The sequence below is a fragment of the Nerophis ophidion genome, linkage group LG11 (assembly GCF_033978795.1).
Source record: "Nerophis ophidion isolate RoL-2023_Sa linkage group LG11, RoL_Noph_v1.0, whole genome shotgun sequence".
Classification (NCBI taxonomy): domain Eukaryota; kingdom Metazoa; phylum Chordata; class Actinopteri; order Syngnathiformes; family Syngnathidae; genus Nerophis; species Nerophis ophidion.
The window spans coordinates 45,388,963-45,415,003 of record NC_084621.1 but is presented as its reverse complement, the minus strand read 5'-3'; the positions used below and the strand labels follow the sequence as shown (position 1 = coordinate 45,415,003).

Below are 26,041 nucleotides of genomic sequence, written 5' to 3'. Positions count from 1 at the left end.
TAATACGTTTTGTGAATTAGTTTTGAATCGAGAATCGTGTTACATCGAGAAATAATTCTGAATGGAATCATTCATCACCCCAGGACGTGGATCGAATCGTTTGGTTCTAAAGATCCACACCCGTATTAACCAATATTTGTAGATTTCTGTAAATAAGTTGTTCAGTTTGAAAAAGAACAGTAGTCTTATTATAGGGGTGCTTGGTAAATAAAAGATGAGAAAAGACACAAAGTTTATGATGCATTTTCCATCCATCCATTTTCTACCGCTTATTCCCTTTTGGAGTCGCGGGGGGCGCTGGTGCCTATCTCAGCTACAATCGGGCGGAAGGCAGGGTACACCCTGGACAAGTCGCCACCTCATCGCAGGGCCAACACAGGTAGACGGACAACATTCACACTCACATTCAAACACTAGGGCCAATTTAGTGTTGCCAATCAACCTATCCCCAGGTGCATGTCTTTGGAAGTGGGAGGAAGCCGGAGTACCCGGAGGGAACCCACGCATTCACGGGTAGAACATGCAAACTCCACACAGAAAGATCCCAAGCCTGGATTTGAACCCAGGACTGCAGGAACTTTGTATTGTGAGGCAGACGCACTAACCCCTCTGCCACCGTGAAGCCCATGATGCATTTAATTTTTTGAAAATAATCACTTTTTTTTTAAATTACTTTTTTCGTCAACAAACAGAAGAATTATGATGGTAATTGATTTCAAGATAATGGGGATCAATGAAACGGTATTATCAAACAGTCCAGTTGTTAAGAAATGTGATTCTTAAAATGATAACATTCATAAACATTTTAAAATATGGTTAAAAAAGGGGCCTTAAAAAGAGAGGCGATATTATATTCAAGTGTAAAACAATTGATCAATTTTTGACCACATATGCGGTCTTCTCCAATGTTTCTCATAGTCATTGTCACCGACGTCCCACTGGGGTGAGTTTTTCCTTGCCCTTGTGTGGGCTCTGTACCGCGGATGTCGTGCAGCACTTGAGTCATCAACAATTACATCGTCAGAGAAATGGACATTGAAACAGTGTAGGTCTGACTTTGTAGGATAAATACAGCAAGTAGTGGACATAGAGAGATCAGAAAGCATAAGAACAAGTTTATACATTGGATCATTTACAATCCGGGAAGGTGGGATGTGGATCGATGGGGAAGGGTGTGAGTCTATTGTTGCCTGTAGGTGTTGTTTTAGTGTGGTTTTCAAGGAGGATAGAGATGCATTTTCTTTTAAACCTGTTGGGAGTGCATTCCACATTGATGTGGCATAGAATGAGTTAAGACCTTTGTTAGATTGGAACCTGGGTTTAACGTGGTTTGTAGAGCTCCCCCTGGTGTTGTGGTTATGTTGGTCATTTACGTATTGAGAAATAAATTTAGAATAATAATTTTTATGTATTTAGTCAGGAAAACTAACATGAAAATGACAGCAATTGCATGCTTTGCTGCACAACCGCACACGTCCCAGGTAGCAAAGATGGCGCCGGTGTGTTGCTCAGTGGTTCTCAAATGGGGGCATGCGTACCCCTGGGGGTATGTGAGATTTAAAAAAAATATTCTAAAAATAGCAACAATTAAAAAATCATTTATAAATACCGTATTTCCTTGAATTGCAGCAGGGTATATATACAGGGTATTGCTCGGTGGGGCTGTAGGCGCAAACTGTCAGCCACGCTTCCGTCAGTCTACCCCAGGGCAGCTGTGGCTACTGATGTAGCTTACCACCACCAGGTGTGAATGAATGATGGGTCTCACTTCTCTGTGAGCGCTTTGAGTGTTTAGAAAAAACGCGATATAAATCTAAGTTATTTTTGATATAGTATGCGCCTGCCTTGAATTACTGCCGGGTCAAACTCGCCTCGCAAAATAATTAGCACATGCTTAGTATTACCGCCTGGTCAAACTCGTGACGTCACGAGTGACACTTCCCCTGTCATCATTTTCAAAATGGAGGAGGCTGATTTCAATACCGGTAATTTGAAATCGCATAAAGCATAAAGTGAAGAAGATTAAGAGCTATTCACTAGGATTTAAGGTCCAAACTTACATCACACTCAATTTTTTACTGCATGCCTGTGGTTAGTGCCAGAGTAAGAAGAGGTTTTAAAATAATTAGCGCATACTTACTTTTACCGCATGCCTTTGGTAAGCGCAGGAGTGAGAAGAGCTTTTAAATTAATTAGCGCCCCGGCGGCAATTCAAGGAAATACGGTATATTTATTGAATAATACTTCAACTAAATATAAATGTAAGTTCATAAACAGTAAAATGCAACAATGCAATATTCAGTGTTGACAGCTAGATTTTTTGTGGACATGTTCCATAAATATTGATGTTAAAGATTTCTTTTTTTTTGGTGAAGAAATGTTTAGAATTAAGTTCATGAATCCAGATGGATCTCTATTACAATCCCCAAAGAGGGCACTTAAAGTTGATAATTACGTCTCTGTGTAGGAATCTTTATGTATAGTTGAATCACTTGTTTATTTTTCAACCAGTTTTTAGTTATTTTTATATCTTTTTATCCAAATAGTTCAAGAAAGACCACTACAAATGAGCATTATTTTGCACTGTTATACAATTTAATAAATCAGAAACTGATGACATAGTGCTGTATTTTACTTCTTTATCTGTTTTCGTCAAACAAAAATGCTTTTCTCTGCATTAGGGGGTATGTGAATTAAAGAAATGAGAACCGCCGGACAGCTGGTCATACGCGACTCTGGAGTCATGTGACTAGTCTGTGGTGACGTCACACGAGGACGGTAAGCGATAAGGATCAAGTGCTGCATCTAAGCTGGAAGCGACGCTCGTCTGTTTTCTACTCATCACGCTTTAAAGTCTGCTATTTTTTCCCTTACTAAATTTTTTTGTTTTATTTTATTTCCTGGGCTGTGGTGTAACGTCCAAAGATGATCATGGACATTGGGCTGACTGGAAAGAACATTCATGTGATAAAAGTCAACTACGAAGAAAACCTCCGTGTGGGACCACTAGCTCGCCGATGTTAGCATTGAGGATGGAAGACATCGGGGGATGCTAACCTGCGCTCGCAATGACTTAAAACCTTTTTTTTTTTTTTTTTGAAAGATCCAGTGAAAATATAACGCCTGCTTTTATCTACACCTAAACCGTGGTGGTTGTGCCGACAGGATGAGGAACTGTGAGTATCAGCAAATCGACCCACTTGCTCTGTCGGTGTCGCCCGCTTTGTCACACAAGCACACCGGCAAGAAAGCGGAACGTCCACGAAGAAAATGGGAAGTGTTCCCTGGGAAGAACCAGTTTTTCTGCGATGGACGGATCATGTTCGCCAGGCAGAGCGGCGTCCTCCCTCTGACCCTAAGTCTTATCGTTGTCACCTGTGGCCTTTTCTTTGCTTTCGAGTAAGTGACGTCACCATGTTTGTTTACAATGTGTACTTGGCACTGCATAAATAGTTGGCATGCTTTATTTTTGCAGTTGCCCGTTTCTGGTACAGCACCTGACCGTCTTCATACCTGTGATTGGAGGGGTGCTTTTTTTATTCGTGGTCCTCTCCCTGCTGAGAACCAGCTTCACAGACCCAGGCATTCTACCCAGGGCCACCCCGGACGAAGCAGCAGATATAGAGAAGCAGATCGGTAAGAAAGATACACCCTGCAAATCATTGTGGGACAGATGGGGTAAAAGAGCTTTGCCATATGGGGGATCTGTGCGGGACTTGATTGAACTGCAGACCAAAACGTAAGAAGATTACCCTTGCCTCCATTGGAAAAGTACGACAGCTGCACATTTGTTTTTGGGACATTAATTTTGTCATGTTCTTTGTCTCGCAAGATACCTCAGGATCTTCCACGTATCGCCCTCCTCCGCGGACGAAGGAGATCCTCATCAACCAGCATGTGGTCAAGCTCAAGTACTGCTTCACCTGTAAAATGTTTCGCCCTCCTCGGACGTCGCACTGCAGCCTTTGTGACAACTGTGTGGGTAAGGATGTGGCGAAAAAGTTGCTGTTTACTCTACAGTGCAAAGTCGAATGCCGTGAAAGTTGCATAATTTGGAAAATGTTCCTTGATTTTTTTGTGATACTACCATTAATGATGGATAACATTTAACACTTGAATCGATAAGGTACATAAGATCTGTGTCTGGGAATCGATACCGGTACCGATTTTAGGTACTTTTGTCTGTGATAAGAAGTATTAATTATTTAATAATAAAGTAATTTTTAATATAACAATATTTGAAATTAGCTTTCCAGTTATTTCATTTCGTTTTCTTATATATTCCTGAGTCTCATTTGCAGTCCAGTTATTTATTCTCACTTTTTTTTATTACATTCCTGAGTTTCATTTGCAAATATTACACAGTCGGCTTTGCAATTCCAAGACTTGAGATGGCAGTAGTATGTAAACTATGGTGGGTTTCCTAGCTGGGTAATAGTATTTGCCATGAAGTTGAATGTTCCAGTCTTGTCTTATGTTGAGCCTTAAAATGTGTCTCTACTGTAAGTAATGTACTTATTACACACCAGCTTTTTAATTGCAACATAGAGGTGTTAAATTGGCAACTTGTCCAGGGTGTACCCCGCCTTCTGCCCAAGTGCAGCTGGGATAGGCTCTAGCACCTCCGCGACCCCGAAAGGGACAACTGCTATAAAATGGATGGGTGGATAAAATCGATGTGTAAAATAAATTAGACTAATCAGTCGCATGTATATGGCAAATCGAAGGTAAATTGGCATCAAGTTAGCGCATTTTGTAAAAGAGGAGCCTTACTTACTTTATGTTCGAGGGTTTTCTTTTGCAGGCAACAAAGGTATCGAAATATAGCATCGTTTGATTTGACGTCAATCGATACCTGGTAGTACCGAGTGAATTTAGTCGATGCCTATAAAAGTACTGAATTTGTGAATAGTGAAGAGACTCACCTCACAGGTATTTCTCATTCGTCATAACCTATTTGGTATGTGCCATGAAAGTTATACATGAGTACATGTTATTGGTTTACTTTTATACCTATTATGATGTAAATAATATACAATAAGTATAAAACAGTTGGTTTCAGCAGTACTCCACTTCCTTGCTTGTCTACTTTTAATTAATTCTAGTTGCATTCATCATAACCCTTGAGAGTGCTTATATATTACCTCTATAAATGGATACTGAATTTGATACTTTTATAGGTACCGGCCACGGTGCCACATTCAATACATTTTGTTGAACGGGACGTCACGTCCGTTTGCATACTTGGCACCGGCTCAAACACTTGGCTGGGAATCAAGCTGTCAGCCACTCAGAGTGGACTAACCTCGACTGCCTCCTGGTAGTTTCCAATTTTTATTGCCAACAAAGCAAAAATAAGGTGCTTAAAAGTACAGTAAGGCTCCTTTTTTCAAAATGTGCTAACTTGATCCTAATTTCCATTGGATTTGATATAGATATGGAACCGATTTAGCATTGGCGATTTTACATGGCAATTTCAACAACTCCAAATTTGATAATGAAACTAAGATACATATTATAATCAAATAGCCGGTGTGTAATAAGTCCAACACTTCCAAATTTAACACTTTGCAGAACTCAACAAAAGATTAATGTGACACATTCAACTTAATGGCAAAGACTACCTTGAGGCTAAGGCAACACACTGTATGATATATATACTACTGCCATTTGGCGCTTTAGAATTGCAAATGCTTGCAAAGTCCACTATCTTGCAAATCAAATACAAGTGTAAGAAAACAAGCACAGTTGTCCATTTGTGAAAATTATGATATGTTTTTAATTAATGTTAAAAATTTAGAATTTGAAAAAATGTGGATTTCTTTTTAAACAGTAAACATTTATCAGCGCATTAGAACACACAAAAGTACAGTATCTCAGTACTGTTGAGTACTGGTAGTGGGAATTGGTACGGTATCAACTCAAATTTTCAAAGTATCATGCCTAATTACCTCCAACAGTGGCCCCTCTCACATCTAAATACATTCACCTGGGGATAGGTTGATTGGGAACACTGAATTGGCTCTAGTGTGTGAATGTGAGTGTGAATGTTGTCTGTCTGTGTTGGTCCTGTGATGAGGTGGCGACTTGTCCAGGGTGTACATCGCCTTCTGCCCGAATGCAGCTGAGATAGGCTCCAGCATCCCCCGAGACCCCAAAAGGGACAAGTGGTAGAAAATGGATGTGTGGATGGATTGCCTGTACAATTAGCAAATGTTTAAAGGTGGCCACAGTTTGAGTATGGAATTGATTATTTTAACTATAGTCAATTCAAACGGAAAATAATTTGAAACTTTCAGTTCTCAATTGTCAAAGACATTTTAAAGCAGTATTAACAATAGAGCTGACAATTATTAGAAATAAGGAATGTGGCATGCATTGTTTTTGTTAGACAACCACCTCAAGGGTTTCAATGCGTATTGTCGTACTGCATTACTGTAATCCAATTTTTTTTATTTATTTTGTTTGCAGAGAGGTTTGATCATCACTGCCCATGGGTGGGCAACTGTGTGGGCAGGCGTAACTACCGCTTTTTCTATAGTTTCATCATCTCTCTTTCTTTCCTGACATCCTTCATATTTGGCTGTGTCATTGCCCACATTACCCTGCGTAAGTTAGTTAACTACTAGAAGAACTCTATTGTCATCACGGAATGCCATAAAAAACACAGTGTTTGTGTGTCCCTGTCCAGGTTCTCAATCGGGTAAAAGCCTCATCCAATCCATCCAGGAAAGTCCTGCCAGATATCTTTTTCTTTTTGTTTTGTTTTTCCCATAATCAAACCATTTTGGAAATTTGTGCAGTCTTTTCAAGGTGTGACAGTGGCAACGGCAAAAAGTAACACTGGGTTGTGAAGGCATTCTGCAGTCTAAGCCAGTGCTTAATAGGATCAGTGTGAGCTCACAGTAACGCAATGCCTTCAAAGCAGATGGCTTTCAAGTCTTATGATGGTCGTTTACGTCATCGTTCCCTTCCTGGTGTCAGAATTGTAGGTTTTGAAATGAAGGATAGGTGGCTTAACTGATGGGTTGATTCCCTTTAAGAAATTGAGGCAAAAAGGAGTGCACTACCTGGCTTCAACCACAGGAGTCGCTGTTAATTAAATCTAGTTCTAGTTTATGGTCTTGAGCAGAGGTCCCCAACCTTTTATTTGCTGCGGACCGGTCAACGCTTGATAATTTGTCCCACAGCCCGGCGGGGGACAAATTATTTATTTTTTTTGTCATGAAAAAATGATTTTTTTTGGGTTGGTGCACTAATTGTAAGTGCATTTTGTGTTTTTTATGTTGATTTAATAAAAAATAAAAATAATAAAAAATTATTCTACTGCCCGGTACCAATCGAGCCGCAGCCCGGTGGTTGTGGACCACTGGTCTTGAGAACAAGATATATGTTCGTGATGATGCTCAAACTCTTCTATGGTTTACCTCTTGCAGGCAGCATTGGACAGCATTGCATGGACACAGAAGTTCAAAACATTAATTTGTACGAAAACACTAGCACCTGTGAGCACTAATCAACACTAATGCAATAGTGACAACAAAAATAATTTATGAGAAAGTGGTGGACTTTATTTCAAGGTGTTGTATAACTTTTTAGTTTTCAAACACATGATCATTATCTTAAAGGGGACCTATGAGGAATCCGTCTTTCCTGACTTATAAAAGGCGTTATAATGCTTGATACTCGTGTTCCAAAGCGGGAAATTATAAGGTTCATGCATTTTGGCGTGAGCCTGCAATCAGTTTTGGATTCATTAGTTCAAAGCTCCCCTCTGTGTCAAGCTATGGGAAAACCCAAGAAAAAGAAGGATACATTATTATTTTCATATAATATTTGCATGAGCATCAAAACACCGAGGTTTGATATGAATGCTGCTAAAAGCGAAATTGAATGGAGATTGTGCAGGTGTACCTAATGTTGTGACTGGGTGACTCTATTTAATGTTTATGAAGTTTATTTTGATAGTGGTATCAACTTTATGATATAAGATCAATTATACACCTTCAAGATAAAATATAAATTAAGATTTTTTTTGAGGGAGGGTTTGGGCCGTAGAGGTTTGGGGGGGGTGTTGTCTAATTTGCAATCTGGGAACGTATACATATGTATCATATATGATATAATATTTATATATATATATATATATATATATAGACAAAGCAACATTTACACCAAAGCATATCCAATGCTTATTATCTAGACTACTAGGAAGTGTTTTATTTATAGAATACATTAATCTTAGGTCCCCTTTAAATTAGTTTTAACCACCACTAAATGACAAGACACAAAACCGCTTCATAGTCCATTTTTAACAATTTTTTTTGCTGGTAGATGGTGCACACAATGACAATAATAATGATAATTGCTCATTGGTTTGGCTTTACCTACATCTAAGGCACTGAAAATAAATATGATCTTTTTTTCCCCTCCTCATCCTTGCGCCTCTCTGAGTGTTTGCCTAAGTGACCCATATCCAAAACTGCCATTGGACATGTGTCACCAAATGGCTAGTAGAACATTTGTTTTCATTGTCATTCTCTAGCTATTTTGAATGTATTTTTGTTGTTGCACTAGAATATCCTCTAACTGCTAAATTTTACGACTGTTGTTCATTTGAGTAAATCCAGTAGTGCAGCTCTACCTTAAACCGCATTATATAACTCGATGGTTAGTATTCCCGTTTAAAATAATAAAAAAAACATGATTGATAGCGGCCCTTTGATAAACTCATAGACACACTGGCGCAAGCTTGCCAGCCTAAATGCTAACATGAATATAGGAGACATTGTTTTTCCCCGTTAAGAAACAACATACACTAATCTAAACTCATATAAACACATTGTTGTCTGGAGCAACTAAGATATCCAGTAATGCACATTCAACCTACAAGCTGTGGTCTCTTAACATAGCGTGATCGTTTTATACTTGAAGAAATATGAGACGCAGGTGTTTTAACAGTGCGTTCAAGGGCCGCTGAACAGAGTAGGGCACCACAATGCCCGCTAGAACACTCTTATCAGTGAAGCATTAAACACAAAATAGTGGGCTTCCTATCAGGATTAATTTGAGTTATTTACATTTTTTTTTAAATATTTAAGAATGTATAAGTAGTTTTTGAGCACAATAATAATGATAATAGTGATAATTTTGGTCACAATAACCCTGATTTAAAATGTTCCTACCGTTACATCCCTAGTACACACTGTGTATGGTTGTGTGTTTTATAACAGTGGTTTATATTGTTAAAAGTAAGGGTCTTGGACTCAATGTACCTACCTGGAGTTCGAGTCCCGGTGAGGCTGGGCCGCACAAAGTTTACTTCAGATTCACATCTTAACCACGTAACTAAATGTGTTAGTTTCTTCTTTTAACAAGTATAGGGACCCTCAGCTACAGTTGGTCTTCAGTCATTATAAATGTAAAATTAAATGTAAAAAGGTAATAATTTGACACTTGCATTAACCAGGAGATGTTCGGACACTTCCACTTGCTTATAAGATGTTGCTTTTTTTGTTCAGTGTGTGCGTGTAATTCTGTCACTTTTGTGTTTGCGCTGCTGTTGTTAGCATTTGTTTTAGCAAGATTGCAGTAACACTAAACTATGAAGTTTAGTAGAGGGCCTCATAATATGGGCCTGGGTGTCACAAATGGTTTGAGACCCCTCATTAAGAGTGAGATTATTCCTTGACTGTCTTGTGCACTTTGGTAGAGCTGGTCATTTGTTTCTTCTCCATCTGGTCTATTCTGGGCCTATCAGGCTTCCATACCTACCTCGTAGCCTCCAACCTCACAACAAATGAGGATGTAAGTATTCTGAAGCCCATATTGTATACATCATTGCAATTATTGTTTTGTAGAATTAATACAAAAACAGACATCCTTTTTTTAATGTTAATTCTATAGATCAAGGGCTCCTGGTCGAGTAAAAGGGGTGCAGAAGAGTCTGGGAACCCGTACACCTACAACAGCATGCTCGCCAACTGCTGTGTGACGTTATGTGGGCCTATGCCACCAAGGTAAGTGGGTTATGCTTGTATAGCGCTTTTCTGCCTTCAACGTACTCAAACCGCTTTGACGCTATTTTCACATTCACCCATTCACACATATATTCAAACTATGACGGCGGAAGCTGCCATGCAAGGCCCTAACCACAACCCATCAAGAGCAAGGGTGAAGAGTCTCGTGAAATAACCTACCTGTAACCTTTGTATGAGTCCCTCGGACTCGTTTGCACCACCATTTGCGAAATGATGGATAATCATAATCTTGTCGTGCAGTCTGATTGACAAGAGAGGCTTCCTGTCGCCTGAGGAGTCTGTCCCCGCTGCTTCTGCCTTGGAGATCGAGCTGCCTCCTTTTGCAGCCAAGAACGACAAACACATGGTAGGGTGAACCAGAATATGTGACTTGCTTTTTTGAATGTCGATTGTGTGTTTAGTCGTTCATCCTCTAAATCTCCAGTCAGGGAAGAGTGAACACTTCTATGGAAGCAAAATGACTAAAAAAGGCACATATCTGATAGATATGACCTAAACACATCCACAAAGGGTAATTAATTAAAACTTTGCTTTGCCTTTAGTAGAATCTTTTAATAGAAAATCTATGACAAATTGTTATGCCTTCTGGGCTGATAAGGATGAAGGTGTATTAAGAGCAAAATATTTGGAAAAAGTTGTTGGCCCTGCGATGAGGTGGCGACATGTCCAGTGTGTACCCTGCTGTCCGCCTGAGTGCAGCTTGGATAGGCTCCAGGTACTGTGAACCTGGAAGGGACAAGTGGTAGATCATTAATGGATATTTGAGGAACAAAGCAGTGTTTGCCAAAAAAAAGTGAATGTCAAAATTCCCGCAGTCCTAAATGCATTGGTCTAAGTGTCTCTCTAGAGCACGGGTGTCAAACTCATTTTAAATAGGGGGCCACATGGAGAAAAATCTACTCCCAAGTGGGCCGGACTGGTAAAATCCCTGCACGATAACTTAAAAATAAAGATACCTTCAGATTGTTTTCTGTGTTTAAAAATAGAAGAAGCACATTCTGAAAATGTACAAATCATAATGTTGTTGTTTTTTTACACTTACATGTTGGGGTTAATAGTATTCTATCTTTATTTGTCGTTATTTATATTTTCTGAATGAATTATGTGATAATTTTCATCATTAAAATCAATGGTGTTCATTTTCAATCAATCAAGATAAAAAATATCAAAATCAAATTACAGTATGCCATGTATGTAGTTTGATCATTTTCCTTGATTGATGTACTAACATCATGTGGTTTATTTTGTACATACATACATACAGTATGTAACATCATCTACAGACGCGGTCGGCAACCTTTACCACTCAAAGAGCCATTTTGACCCGTTTCACAAAATAAAGAAAACTATGGGAGCCACAAGACTCTTTTGAAATTTAAAATGAAATAATGCAGCGTGGATTCACGGTGGCAGAGGGGTTAGTGCGTCTGCCTCACAATACGAAGGTCTTGCAGTCCTGGGTTCAAATCCAGGCTCGGGATCTTTCTGTGTGGAGTTTGCATGTTCTCTCCGTGAATGCGTGGGTTCCCTCCGGGTACTCCGGCTTCCTCCCACTTCCAAAGACATGCACCTGGGGATAGGTTGATTGGCAACACTAAATTGGCCCTAGTGTGTGAATGTGAGTGTGAATGTTGTCTGTCTATCTGTGTTGGCCCTGCGATGAGGTGGCGACTTGTCCAGGGTGTACCCCGCCTTCCGCCCGATTGTAGCTGAGATAGCCGCCAGCGCCCCCCGCGACCCCAAAAGGGAATAAGCGGTGGAAAATGGATGGATGGATGGAATAACACAGCGTACAAAGTTTTTTTTTGTTTGTGCTATGTATTACCAGGGGTCTCAGAAACGCGGCCCGCACCTTAATATGAAAATTTAATATTAGTGCGGCCCGTGAGTTTTATTTGAATGCCGCTTGACAACATCACATTTGCCAACCATCTAAATTTTTCCGGGAGCCTACCGAGGTTCAGAGCAACCATTCTCTCGACTGTCTGCTGGTTTTCACCCAAACAAAAATAATAAGGGCGTGCTATGATGACAATGCGTTTAGCGCCCTCCACAACCGTAACAAACAGCTTACCAGCCCATGCACATGTTGTATGAGGCTTCTGCAGACACACATAAGCGATTGCAAGGCAGACTTGCTTAACAGCCATACAGGTTACACTGAGGGTTGTGATATAAACAACTTTAACACTCTTACCGATATGCGCCACACTGTGAAACCACACCAAACAAGAATGACAAACACATTTTGGGAGAACATCCGCACTGTAACACAACATAAACACAACAGAACAAATACCCAGAATTCCATGTATCCCGAACTATTACGGGCTACATTATACACCCCCATCTGTAAAAGTCCTACAATGTGAATTCCTGGATTTTATTTTCACATTCTGTCTCTCACAGTTGAAGTGTACCTATGATGAAAATTACAGACCTCTATCATCATTTTAAGTGGGAGAACTTGCACAATCGGTGGCTGACTAAATACTTTTTTTCTCCACTGTATATATAGATGTGTGTGTGTGTATATATATATATGTATGTGTGTGTGTACATATATGTGTGTATATATATATATATATATATATATATGTATATATATATATATATATATATATAAATGTGTATATATATGTATATATACATGTGTATATAGAAATGTGTATATATATGTATATATACATGTGTATATAGAAATGTGTATATATATATATATATATACATATATAAATAGAAATGTATATATATATATACATGTGTATATATAAATGTATATATATACGTGTGTATATATATATATTTAAATGTGTGTATATATAGTGTGTATATATAAATGTGTATATATATAGTATATATATAGATGTGTATGTATATATATATATATATATATATATAAATGTGTATATATATGGTATATATTTAAATGTGTATATATATATATACATGTGTATATATAAATGTGTATATATACACATGTGTATATATATAATGTGTATATATATATATATATATATATATATATATATATATATATATATATATATATACACGTGTATATATGTAAATGTATATATATTTTATATATATATGCATTTGTGTGTATATATATATATATACATACAGGTGCTGGTCATATTATTAGAATATCATGAAAAATTTGATTTATTTCATTAATTCCATTTAGAAAGTCAAACTTGTAGAATGTATACATTCACTCCAAACAGACTGATACATTTCAAGTGTTTTTTGCCAAAAAGGAGATGAATATAGCTGACAACCAATGAAAACCCTAAATTCAACATCTCAGAAAATTAGAATATGGTGAAAAGGTCAGATATTGAAGACACCTGGTGCCACACTCTTAATTAGCTAACTAACTCAAAACACCTGGGAAAGCCTTTAAATGGTCTCTCGTTTTGATTCTGTATGACACACAATCATGGGGAAGACTGCTGACTTGACAACTGTCCAAAAGATGACCATTGATACTTTAAAGAAGGAGGGCAAGACACAAAAGGTCATTGCCAAAGAGGTTGGGTGTTCCCAGAGCTCTGTGTCTAAGCACATTAATAGAGAGGCGAAGGGAAGACAAAGATGTGGTAGAAAAAAGTGTACAAGCAAGAAGGATAACCGCGCCCTGGAGAGGATTGTCAAACAAAACCGATTAAAAAATGTGGGGGAGATCCACAAAGAGTGGACTGCAGCTGGAGTCAGTGCTTCAAGAACCACCACGCACCGACGTATGCAAGATATGGGCTTCAGCTGTCTCATTCCTTGTGAAAAGCCACTCTTGAATAAGAGACAACTTCAAAAGCGTCTCGCCTGGGTTCAAGACAAAAAGGACTGGACTGCTGCTGAGTGGTCCAAAGTTATGTTTTCAGATGAAAGTAAATTTTGTATCTCCTTTGGAAGTGAAGGTCCCAGAGTCTGGAGGAAGACAGGACAGGCACAGAATCTACGTTGCCTGAAGTCCAGTGTCCAATTTCCACAATCGCTAATGGTCTGGGGTGTCATGTCATCTGCTGGTGTTGGTCCACTGTGTTTCCTGAGGTCTAGGGTCAATGCAGCAGTCTACCGGGAAGTTTTAGAACACTTAATGCTGCCTGCCGCGGACCAATTTTATGGAGGTGAAGATTTCATTTTCCAATATGACTTGGCACCTGCACACAGTGCCAAATCTACCAGTGCCTGGTTTAAGGACCATGGTATCCCTGTTCTTGATTGGCCTGCAAACTCACCTGACCATAACCCAATAGAAAACCTATGGGGTATTGTGAAGCAGAAGATGCGAGATGCCAGACCCAACAATGCTGAAGAGCTAAAGGCCACTACTAAAGCAAGCTGGGCTCTCATAACACCTGAGGAGTGCAACAGACTGGTCGACTCCATGCCATGCCGTATTGCTGCAGCAATTCAGGCAAAAGGAGCTGCAATTAAGTATTGATTGCCATACATGCTAAAACTTTCCATGTTCATACGTTTCAGTATTTTTTGGTACTAGTCGTAACTAATATTCTAATTTTCTGAGATACTGAATTTGGGATTTTCAGTAATTGTCAGTACTAATCATCAAAATTTAAAGAAATAAACATTTCAAATATATCACTGTGTAATGAATTGATATAATATGTAAGTTTCACGTTCTGAATATAATTACTGAAATAAATCTACTTTTTCATGATATTCTAATAATATGAACAGCACCTGTGTGTGTGTGTGTGTGTGTGTGTGTGTGTATGTATATATATATATATATATATGTATGTATGTATGTATTTGTGTATATATATATATATATATATAAAGTCTTGTCAACCAAGACAGCCCCACAGCATCCAGAGCCTCAAGGAACTCCGGGCGGATCTCTTCCACCCCTGGGGCCTTGCCACCGAGGAGCTTTTTAACTACCTCAGCCCCAGAAATAGGAGAGTCATTATATATATATATATATATATATATATATGTATATATATATATATATATATGACTCTCCTATTCCTTGAGTTCCTTGAGGCTCTGGATGCTGTGGGGCTGTCTTGGTTGACAAGACTTTGCAGCATCGCGTGGACATCGGGGGCGATACCTCTGGATTGGTGGTGGTTCCTCTCTTTAAGAAGGGGGACCCGGAGGGTGTGTTCCAACTATCGTGGGATCACACTCCTCAGCCTTCCCGGTAAGATTTATTCAGGTGTACTGGAGAGGAGGCTACGCCGGATAGTCGCACCTCGGATTCAGGAGGAACAGTGTGGTTTTCGTCCTGGTCGTGGAACTGTGGACCAGCTCTATACTCTCGGCAGGGTTCTTGAGGGTGCATGGGAGTTTGCCCAACCAGTCTACATGTGCTTTGTGGACTTGGAGAAGGCATTCGACCGTGTCCCTCGGGAACTCCTGTGGGGAGTGCTCAGAGAGTATGGGGTATCGGACTGTCTTATTGTGGCGGTCCGTTCCCTGTACGATCAGTGCCAGAGCTTGGTCCGCATTGCCGGCAGTAAGTCGAACACATTTCCAGTGAGGTTTGGACTCCGCCAAGGCTGTCCTTTGTCACCGATTCTGTTCATAACTTTTATGGACAGAATTTCTAGGCACAGTCAAGGCGTTGAGGGGTTCCGGTTTGGTAACCGCGGGATTAGGTCTCTGCTTTTTGCAGACGATGTGGTCCTGATGGCTTCATCTGACCGGGATCTTCAGCTTTCGCTGGATCGGTTCGCAGCCGAGTGTGAAGCGACCGGAATGAGAATCAGCACCTCCAAGTCCGAGTCCATGGTTCTCGCCCGGAAAAGGGTGGAATGCCATCTCCGGGTTGGGGAGGAGACCCTGCACCAAGTGGAGGAGTTCAAGTACCTAGGAGTCTTGTTCACGAGTGAGGGAAGAGTGGATCGTGAGATCGACAGGCGGATCAGTGCGGCGTCTTCAGTAATGCGGACTTTGTACCGATCCGTTGTGGTGAAGAAGGAGCTGAGCCGGAAGGCAAAGCTCTCAATTTACCGGTCGATCTACGTTCCCATCCTCACCTATGGTCATGAGCTTTGGGTCATGACCGAAAGGATAAGATCACGGGTACAAGCGGCCGAAATGAGTTTCCTCCGCCGTGTGGCGGGGCTCTCCCTTAGGGTGAGAAGCTCTGCCATCCGGGAGGAACTCAAAGTAAAGCCGCTGCTCCTTCACATCGAGAGGAGCCAGATGAGGTGGTTCGGGCATCTGGTCAGAATGCCACCCGAACGCCTCCCTAGGGAGGTGTTTAGGGCACGTCCAACCGGTAGGAGGCCACGGGGAAGACCCAGGACACGTTGGGAAGACTATGTCTCCCGGCTGGCCTGGGAACGCCTCGGGATCCCCCGGGAAGAGCTAGACGAAGTGTCTGGGGAGAGGGAAGTCTGGGTTTCCCTGCTTAGGCTGTTGCCCCAGCGACCCGACCTCGGATAAGCGGAAGATGATGGATGGATGGATATAATATATATATATATATATAATCTATGTATATGTATATATCTCACACTATGAAGGTCTTGGATTTCGATCTCCAGGCTCGATGTCTTTGTGTGGAGTTTGCATGTTCTCCCTGTGACTGCGTGCCACCTCCAAAGACATGCACCTGGACATAGGTTGATTAGCAAAACATTGATATTAGTGTGTGAATGTGAGGCCATGCTGACAGAAACACGGATAGTTAATAAACGCATACTTATCTCTGAGTTTAGGCCTATTGTCCACACGCAAACGTTTACTTTTCTGTTTAAAAACACACTTTCGCAATTGCTGGACAAAGTGTAGAGTTCCAAATCTCTCCGTTTAGCGTACACGTGCACATGGCAGAAACGAAGACTTGTGATGACGTCACAGTTGTGCGCTGCCTTACTGTATGTTTGAACGTAAACATGCTGCTATTTTCACTAAACAATAAAAAAGACGCATCAAAATGGGCTTTGCGACACTAATGACAGTCAGCTGTTTTGGATACGATCGCTGTTGATCCACCACCTGATCGTACAACTTTGACAAATTATACCTTTTGCTCCGTGTCATACGAAAAGTACAACATTATCTTATGTTTTTAGTCCTTGTTTAAAGACAAATCAAGAAGTTAACTTAACGTGCATTGGTACCATTTGTGCAGATGGGGTCCGGCGAGACCGTGCACGTGTGTAAAAAGCGATCAAGCAACTAAAAAAGTACCTTGATGTAGTGTTCTTTGTAGTGTGTACTGATGTTTAAGACAATATACACTTCATTGCACATGTACTACTATATCGATGTGTAAATGCTTTATAATTACACAAGGACGTCCGTTCGCTTTATAAAGGCACTTAAACATCCAAAAGGGTTACCTTGGCTCGTTAGATTCAAGAATCTACACTTCACTGTACATGTAATACATCATGTTGCTGAACATGTTAAGATTATGAGTGTTGGGTTTCAGCAACAAGCTTGCATTCGGTTTTAACACTGACAAAAAAAAAATATATACAATGTTCCAAAGGCTCTGTGTTCGTGCAGGCAGGTTTTAAAGATAATGCGCATGTCAACATACGTCTAGTATATCAAAATAAACATAATAGAGGTGTAATTTAAATCCACCAAGTCAGCTGTTGCTGTTTCTTCTAGACTTTTGATTGGACAAAATGTGCATGACAGCAGGTGTATGTGTTTGTGTTTAGACATAGACAGTTTTGGAAACTACACTTGTGTGGAAGGAGATCGTTTTAACCCCAAATATGCATTTTTGAAGCTCACTGTGATTTTGTGGACATGGTCTTATACTAATTGACAACTGTGAAATCATTTGATCTAAAGCTATATAGGGTTTAAAAACAGCACATGTTTGGGATTTTGGTTAAGGGCTGAGGTTGATTGGGAAATTTAAGGCAAAAAAATTAAAAATGTGTACTAAAAATTAGGGATTTTGTTTAACATAAAATAATTATCTTAGGAAAAATAATGCATCATGGAGTAACAACAAAAATTTTGGCCAGAAATACAGCAAATATTTATTGAAAGAAAAAAAGAGTCAGCCTTTACCCCCTGAGGGTTAATGGCGCTTTTAGTAAGTTTTACTAGGAAAACACAATTTTGTCTGTGCCATTTTCCAATAAAGTACATGTTTTCAAAAAACTCTATTGTGCTATCCAACTGAGCTATACCGGGGCAGATAGTTGGGTTGGTAGAGTGGCCCTGCCAGCAACTTTAGGGTTCCAGGTTCGATCGCCGCTTCCGAAATCCTAGTCACTGCCGTTGTGTCCTTGGGCAAGACACTTTACCCACCTGCTCCCAGTGCCACCCGCACTGGTTTAAATTTGACTTAAATATTGGGTTTCACTATGTAAAGCGCTTTGAGTCATTAGAGAAAAAGCGATATATAATTCACTTTACCCACTTTTTTTACAGGACAACACAAAAGTTAGCAACACTAGTATAGCTATGTGCTTGGTTAGCCTCTTTGCTGAAAAAGAACAAAATCATCAAACTTACAGCTCCCACGTCTGTAGCTGACTGACGCATAGTTGGCAGTACTTTGGGATTTTTTAAAGACGCGTAGCGAAGCCTTCTTTTTTCTACAAAGTGTAGCTAGATTGATGTGATGACAACTCTGACATTCAAATTATGGGCGTCTCTTTTCTCAAAAGTGGAGCAAACAAGAAGGTTGGATCATAGATTTTTCTTAAGTTTGGTGCTCAATAACAGTTTTTATAGGCGCATTACATCACTAAAAAACTAATTTTGCATACTAGAAGATCTTTATTATCAGTAGATGGAGTGATGCCAACAAAAGATGTTAGTTTATGTGGTTCTTTCTCAGTAACAGACACAAACGTTATGACTAAATACTTGTGGCGTGGCTTTAATACTCCTTCAAACAAGAGTAATTCTGCATGTATGCAAATTTTGTAGCAGGAGTGGTGACTAAGAAATGAATGCTACAAAACCTGTTTCCATGCAGAATTCTTCAAATTACTGCATTGGTTCTTATGTTGTCTTCATACATCATGTGTCTGACATGACTTGGCTGTTTCAGTAGAAACATAAAGTTACTTCACCAACCATGTAACCTGTATTTGATGTTCTGATTGTTGAGTCGGTCAAACAATTTCAGTCCCAAACTCACTGACCACATACCTTTTCTTTCTTTAGCTGTTTGATTAGTTGTGTGGCTCTTAAGGGAGTCAACATGTAGCTTGGTCTACATTTTTTGCCAATGCTTACATAGTTTTCTGTATATATCTGCACTTCATTGCTCATTTGCTGTTCTGTTGTGCATAAGTATGATGTTTGTTGTATGCCTCAATTTGTGGAACACAGGTTTGAGATAAATAAGCATTTTTTTTTTTTGTATTTTGGCCATTTGGTTATGAGATGTAAGTTTTGTTATTTCACCAGCAAATCCTCATGTACACTTAACGTTCTAAGACACACCTCCTCACTAAATAATCAGAGGTGGGTGCATATGGACAATCCTATACTTTCAACATTTGTACAAAACCTGTTTCCATATGAGTTGGGAAATTGTGTTAAATGTATATATAAACGGAATACAATGAATTGCAAATCCTTTTCAACCCATATTCAAATGAATGCACCACAAAGACAAGATATTTGATGTTCAAACTCATAAACTTAATTTTTTTTGTGCAAATTATTGACTTAGAATTTCATGGCTGCAACACGTGCCAAAGTAGTTGGAAAAGGGCATGTTCACCACTGTGTTGCATCACATTTTCTTTTAACAACACTCAATTAACGATTGGAAACAGAGGAGACTAATTGTTGAAGCTTTGAAAGTGGAATTCTTTCCCATTCTTGTTTTATTCCCATTCTTGCTGTCGTATTTTACGCTTCATAATACGCCACACATTTACGATGGGAGACAGGTCTGGACTGCAGGCGGACTAGGAAAGTACCTGCACACTTTTACTATGAAGCCACGCTGTTGTAACACGCGGCTTGGCATGATAATGTTGCTTGGATGACAACATATGTTGCTCCAAAACCTGTATGTACCTTTCAGCATTAATGGTGCCTTCACAAATGTGTAAGTTACCCTTGCCTTGGGCACTAATACGCCCCCATACCATCACAGATGCTGGCTTTTGAACTTTGCGCCTATAACAATCCGGATGGCTATTTCCCTCTTTGTTCCGGAGGACACCACGTCCACAGTTTCCAAATATAATTTGAAATGTGGACTCGTCAGACCACAGAACACTTTTCCACTTTGCATCAGTCCATCTTGAATGAACTCGGGCTCAGCGAAACCGGTGGTGTTCCTTGGTGTTGTTGATAAATGGCTTTCGCTTTGCATAGTAGAGTTTTAACTTGCACTTACAGATGTACCGACCAACTGTAGTTACTGACAGTGGTTTTATGAAGTGTTCCTGTGCACATGTGGTGATATCCTTTACACACTGATGTCGGTTTTTGATGCAGTACCGCCTGAGGGATCAACGGTCCGTAATATCATCGCTTACGTGCGGTGATTTCTCCAGATTCTCTGAACCTTTTGATGATTTTACGGACCGTAGATGGTAAAATCCCTAAATTCCTTGCAATAGCTCGTTGAGAAATGTTGTTCTAAAACTGTTCGACAATTTGCTTACAAATTGGTGACCCTCGCCCCATCCTTGTTTGTGTGGGGCGGCATGGCGTAGTGGGTAGAGCGGCCATGCCAGAAACCTGAGGGTTGCAGGTTCGCTTCCCACCTATTGACATCCAAATCGCTGCCGTTGTGTCCTTGGGCGGGACACTTCACCCTTGCCCTCAGTGCCGCTCACACTGGTGAATGAATGATGAATGAATGGTAGGTGGTGGTCGGAGGGGCCGTAGGCACAAACTGGCAGCCACGCTTCCGTCAGTCTACCCCAGGGCAGCTGTGGCTACAGATGTAGCTTACCACCACCAGGTGTGAATGAATGATGGGTTCCCACTTTTCTGTGAGCGCTTTGAGTATCTAGTAATAGAAAAGCGCGATATAAATCTAATCCATTATTATTATTATTATTAATTACTTGGCATTTCATGGAAGCTGCTTTTATACCCAATCATGGCACCTAACTGTTCCCAATTAGCCTGCACACCTGTGGGATGTTCCATATAAGTGTTTGATGAGCATTCCTCAACGTTATCAGTATTTATTGCCACCTTTCCCAACTTCTTTGGTTTTGGAACAACATATGTTGTCATCTAAGCAACGTTATCATGGACGCCCCTGTTTATTTCAGCAAGACAATGCCAAGCCATGTGTTACAACTTCGTGGCTTTTTAGTGAAAGGTTGTGGGTACTTTCTTGGCACGCCTGTAGTCCAGACCTGTCTCCCATCGAAAATGTGTGGCGCATTATGAAGCGTAAAATATCACAGCGGATATCCCGGAGTGTTGAACGACTGAAGCTCTACATAAAACAAGAATGGGAAAGAATTCCACTTTCAAAACTTCAACAATTAGTTTCCTCATTTCCCAAACGTTTGAGTGTTGTTAAAAGAAAAGGTGATGCAACACAGTGGTGAACATGACTTTTCCCAACTACTTTGGCACGTGTTGCAGCCATGAAATTCTAAGTTAATTATTATTTGCCAAAAAAATGTGAGTTTATGAGTTTGAACATCAAATATGTTGTCTTCGTAGTGCATTCAATTGAATATGGGTTGAAAAGGATTTGCAAATCATTGTATTCCGTTTATATTTACATCCAACACAATTTCCCAACTCATATGGAAACGAGGTTTGTAAATGCTTTGGTTTTTGCCCTTTAAGTTGTCCTGAATCCATGGACTTGTATTCTGAATTGTAAACTATAACAATAATAAAAACAAAAAAAAAAAAGGATTTTGTGATGATAAAAATATTGATTTAATCACTGTAGTATTGAACATATACGGATTTTATACTTAGTATGGCTACTGTCCATATTTGTATTGATCAGCCCACCCCTGTTTACTTTCAAGAGCATTAGCTCTTACTGTAGTATGGCTTATTGTATCCTCCTTCGCCAAACACTACACGTCATAGCTCCTACGGTGTGTAGTGTAGCCTATTTAGCTATTACTCGTCATCCAGTGATAATGATACTCAAAAGAAACATTGTTTATTTGCTGCCATGGAGGTGAGGATTAGTTAGCTGCAATCTCGCTAGCGAGGACGCTACATTTCCATAAAGAGTCAGTAGACCGGTGTCCGCTTGTTGCTATCAAAGTTGCGAGACACAGCTCCTCAACATGCAATATCACGATAAGACAGTATTAAAAGCTCTATTGTCGGACAAATTTTAATCATTTTTATTGTTTATACGGACAACCCTAATATGCACTATATTTTCCATTGGACAAACAAACCTCATGAACGCTCCGGTTCTAGCACACAATATTTCTTTGCAAATGGTTTGTAAAAATATATGACATCCACTGTAATTGCTTTTGAAATGAAAATGCTGTACCTTTAATGCTCAGTGTTGTGCTGCATCCATTCCACCACGCCAGGAGGAGAACTGTCAGGATTTTTCATTGTCCTGCACAGCATGAAAAGCATAGCTGGATGGTAAGAGTCAGGTCTAGTGGGAAGCCAATCAAAACTTCTCTACCATCTTTGTTTCTGCCACGATGTGCTTCGGCCATTAGAGCGCCTGTTTTTTTTTGTGCAAACGGAGGGGACCTTTGGGTCTGATTTTTGTGATGTTGAACGTGTGAGTGTGCATGCTTCACTGCTATTTGTTCTGCACACACCCACGTCTCACATCTTGACATCAGTGTCCTGTGCTTTCCGTAATTGGATAAAATGTCTCTTGGTTGCACTGTGCATGCATGGCGATGCACGCGGACATACATTCGTTGTCTGCTCTCCTCAGAGCCAGAAGAGGTTGGGATAAGAGGAGGTATTTCACATCCATCTTCACCTACTCCCAGATGGTTGCCTTCTGTGTGCACTGTCAGCATTTAACCTCTCTCCGTGTGTCTCAATTGACGGATTTAAATCCGATCTTTCATCAGTGTGCTCACTTCCTTCATAATGCTAAATGCTTTGGCAACTAACCTTTTGAAAAGCCGCAGTAACACGACAATGCCGCTTAACCCACTTCTGAATTTTTTTTATTTCTCCACACAGTGCACACAGAGCACCAAAGATGTGCTCGAGAGGATACTCAACTCCTCTGACTTTCCCGGCCTTTGCTTTCCTGGTACCCTCAAAACAACCCCCCTGGGCCTGGAGGCTTCCAGCTCCGCAGCGACGCCCACTCAGCCGTCACCCACAATGGGGTGCCCACGGGCGACCACGGCCAACCCTTGCTCTCCGCTTGCCAGGAACGACTCGATGCACTCCATCAACCCAGCGTTCCGTTTGGCATCACCTTCGCCTTCACTTGGTCGCGCGCCGCTGACTGTTGCCGGCACAGCTGATGTCGGGTTTATCCCGCTCCCATGAAGGGTACTCGTCTTACTTTGAAGGACTGATAGGAGCTTTTTTCTCCTGCCGTTTTTGGTACTTTGGCATAGAGTTTAGTAAAAGCACAATATTTATTTACACTTTTGATCCAGACACTCCACACTAGCCATGGAGGGAGGTTATTGTTTAATTTCCCTGCTCATGTTTTATGCAAACAGGCCCTCAAATCTGTGAACAAATTGTGATTGGCAGTTCAAACAGGTTTTAGTGGTTTCCAACCTTTTCATCAGTGGTGTCATCACATGTAATTACTTGACATGTTAGCTAATTTTGCCCTCGTAGGAAACAGTAACAGGGGACGTTTCAAACCAGGTCAAAAAGTGAGCCATTTGTGAATTTGTTCTATTGCAGCGCCTTGTTTTTAATATTCTGTTTGACCTGCAAACTCAGACAAATGTGTTTCTGTTTAAACTTTGCACTTCACTCAAGGCTTGGCCAGCAATATTCTATTTTTGCAATATTTTTCCAACAATATCAAAAGTCGATATAGTGGTGAAAAACATATACAAAACATAATATTTATGTAACTGAAAAAAGTAAACCCATAGATCATTATTTACATACAGCACAGACCAAAAAATTGGACACACCCATTTCATTCAATGCGTTTTCTTTATTTTCATCACTATATTGTAGATTGTCACTGAAGGCATCAAAACTATGAATGAACACGTGGAGTTATGTACTTAACAAAAAAAGGTGAAATAACTGAAAACATGTTTTATATTCTATTTTCTTCACAATAGCCGCCCTTTGCTCAGATTACTTTTTCGCACAGTCTTGGCATTGTCTTGATGAGCTTCAAGAGGTAGTCACCTAAAATGGTTTTCACTTCACAGGTGGGCCTGAATCTCATCAAGAGAATGCCAAGAGTGTGCAAAGCAGTAATCAGAACAAAGGGTGGCTAATTTAAAGAAACTAGAACACAAAACATGTTTTCAGTTATCTCAAATGTTTTTGTTAAGTACATAACTCCACATGTGATCATTCATAGTTTTGATGCCTTCAGTGACAATCTACAATGTAAATAGTCATGAAAATAAAGAAAACGCATTGAATCAGAAAGTGTGTCCAAACTTTTGGCCTGTACTATACAAAAAACATTTCTGTCATAAGTTTACCATAAATTAAATGTTTTATTCATCACTGTATATCCCTAGGAAGGCTGAAAAGGGAACCTAAATAGTCATAATGTGACATTGGACTGTGATAATATAAATACTTGATCCAGTAATGGTACAAAACTTGATATATTAATGAAAAAAAACCATCCAAGATACATTGCGTTTGTCTATGTTACTAACAAAGAAAATAAATGCTTTGCACTTTAAACATACAAAACATTACCATACAGAAATACTTTTCCATGGATATAAAGTCCAATGAAAAGTTTGCAGGTTTATTAAATTTTTATAATGATATTTTTACACTGTTGAAAGGCTAAAGGTTTAATATCACAAGGTGACAGACTGCAATCATATTGATGGAGTTGTACGATATATCACATTTTTAACATGGCAAGATGTATTACAATGTTTGTTGCGTTTAATTTGCGTTAAACTACAAGTAAGATAAACCTGTATCAGCCTGCTGGGAAGGCAGCATATATTGCTGACTCGGTTTCCTGTTCAGTGAAAGTCTCTCAACCTTTTTTTTCTCGCTTTGGGGCTGCAATGACAGCTTGAAATTTGCTGTGGGCGTTTAAGTGCAGGTTTCTATTGGCTCCCGGCAGTGGTTATGTTTTCGAAATGTGGATGAGACGATACCATCACTCGTCTTTTTAATGTCTTTTCCTGTTTTGCAGAGTGAAACGTGACCTGGTGAACTCTTAATTATGCCACCAGGGGGCAGACTCTGAACTCAAATAGACTTAGTTGCAAAAGTAGATCTAAAAGGCCTTTTGGAGTTGTATTTTTTTGTTAGTGGGCATTAACGCTGCAGGTAGATTTTGACTCACTGTCTGCGTTGTGTCGACAAATACGAGCGGAGCTTGTATTAAAACAATTTTTTTCTAGGCAATGTCACAGTGGAGCTGTAAGATTTGTTCAATAAAATTTATACAATGACGTCTGTGCTGACCTATTGCTCCCCTTTTCCCACCCTAGGATCCCACCTACCACCAATTGTAGTGGGAGTAAATTATTAATACTGTAGTTGGTGTCAGGCGTCTGACGGCTCCTTCATGGAAACAATGAGGAGGTGCATGTTGAGTGCATGTGTTCAGACTGCGTGTGAAGTGGGATCTCACAATGTGGACAGCAGGCGCGCTGAAGCCTCACTGGAAGACAGGTGAGGAATGTGTGTGTCTGTTGCTGAGATACAGTGTGTGTGTGACTGACAACAACTCATCCTATCAAGAGCAGGCTTACTGACTGGCGTTGCCACGCAAAGAGAAAAGTGATTATAATGCCAGCAAAACATGGCAGGCTTTATGGCCTAGTACTTATTCTGTGGCAAGTTCTGCTTTTAAGAGACCGTTCAGCCTGTCATTACTGCAGGACATTTGGAGACAAGACTCATAACGGGCTCATGTTAGCATGTACCAGGTACTTTGCTTTCCTCCCACAGTC

At 40.1% G+C, this 26,041-nt stretch overlaps 1 protein-coding gene and 1 long non-coding RNA gene across 4 annotated transcripts; one reads left to right on the top strand and one right to left on the bottom strand.

Annotated features, from left to right (window-relative positions):
- The first annotated feature begins 2,749 nt into the window (after positions 1–2,749).
- Positions 2,750–25,537, top strand: zdhhc18a (zinc finger DHHC-type palmitoyltransferase 18a). Of its 3 annotated transcripts, none has more exons than XM_061916115.1 (10): positions 2,750–3,399; positions 3,476–3,636; positions 3,833–3,982; positions 6,472–6,609; positions 6,692–6,743; positions 9,705–9,807; positions 9,907–10,019; positions 10,281–10,386; positions 22,481–22,568; positions 23,133–23,278. In XM_061916115.1, the coding sequence occupies exons 1-9, from the start codon at positions 3,167–3,169 to the stop codon at positions 22,550–22,552; spliced, it is 1,128 nt and encodes a 375-aa protein (XP_061772099.1). In that variant the 5' UTR covers positions 2,750–3,166; the 3' UTR covers positions 22,553–22,568; positions 23,133–23,278. The 3 variants fall into 3 exon arrangements, with proteins under 3 accessions (XP_061772099.1, XP_061772098.1, XP_061772100.1); XM_061916116.1 differs by having other exon boundaries at positions 2,751–3,399; positions 22,511–22,568; XM_061916114.1 differs by lacking the exon at positions 22,481–22,568 and having other exon boundaries at positions 23,133–25,537.
- Positions 10,581–18,635, bottom strand: LOC133562172 (uncharacterized). Its single transcript, XR_009808849.1, has 3 exons — positions 18,513–18,635; positions 16,541–16,638; positions 10,581–10,766 (listed from the first exon to the last, which is right to left on the bottom strand). It is a non-coding gene; the product is annotated as an uncharacterized LOC133562172 (long non-coding RNA).
- Positions 25,538–26,041: the final 504 nt, after the last annotated feature.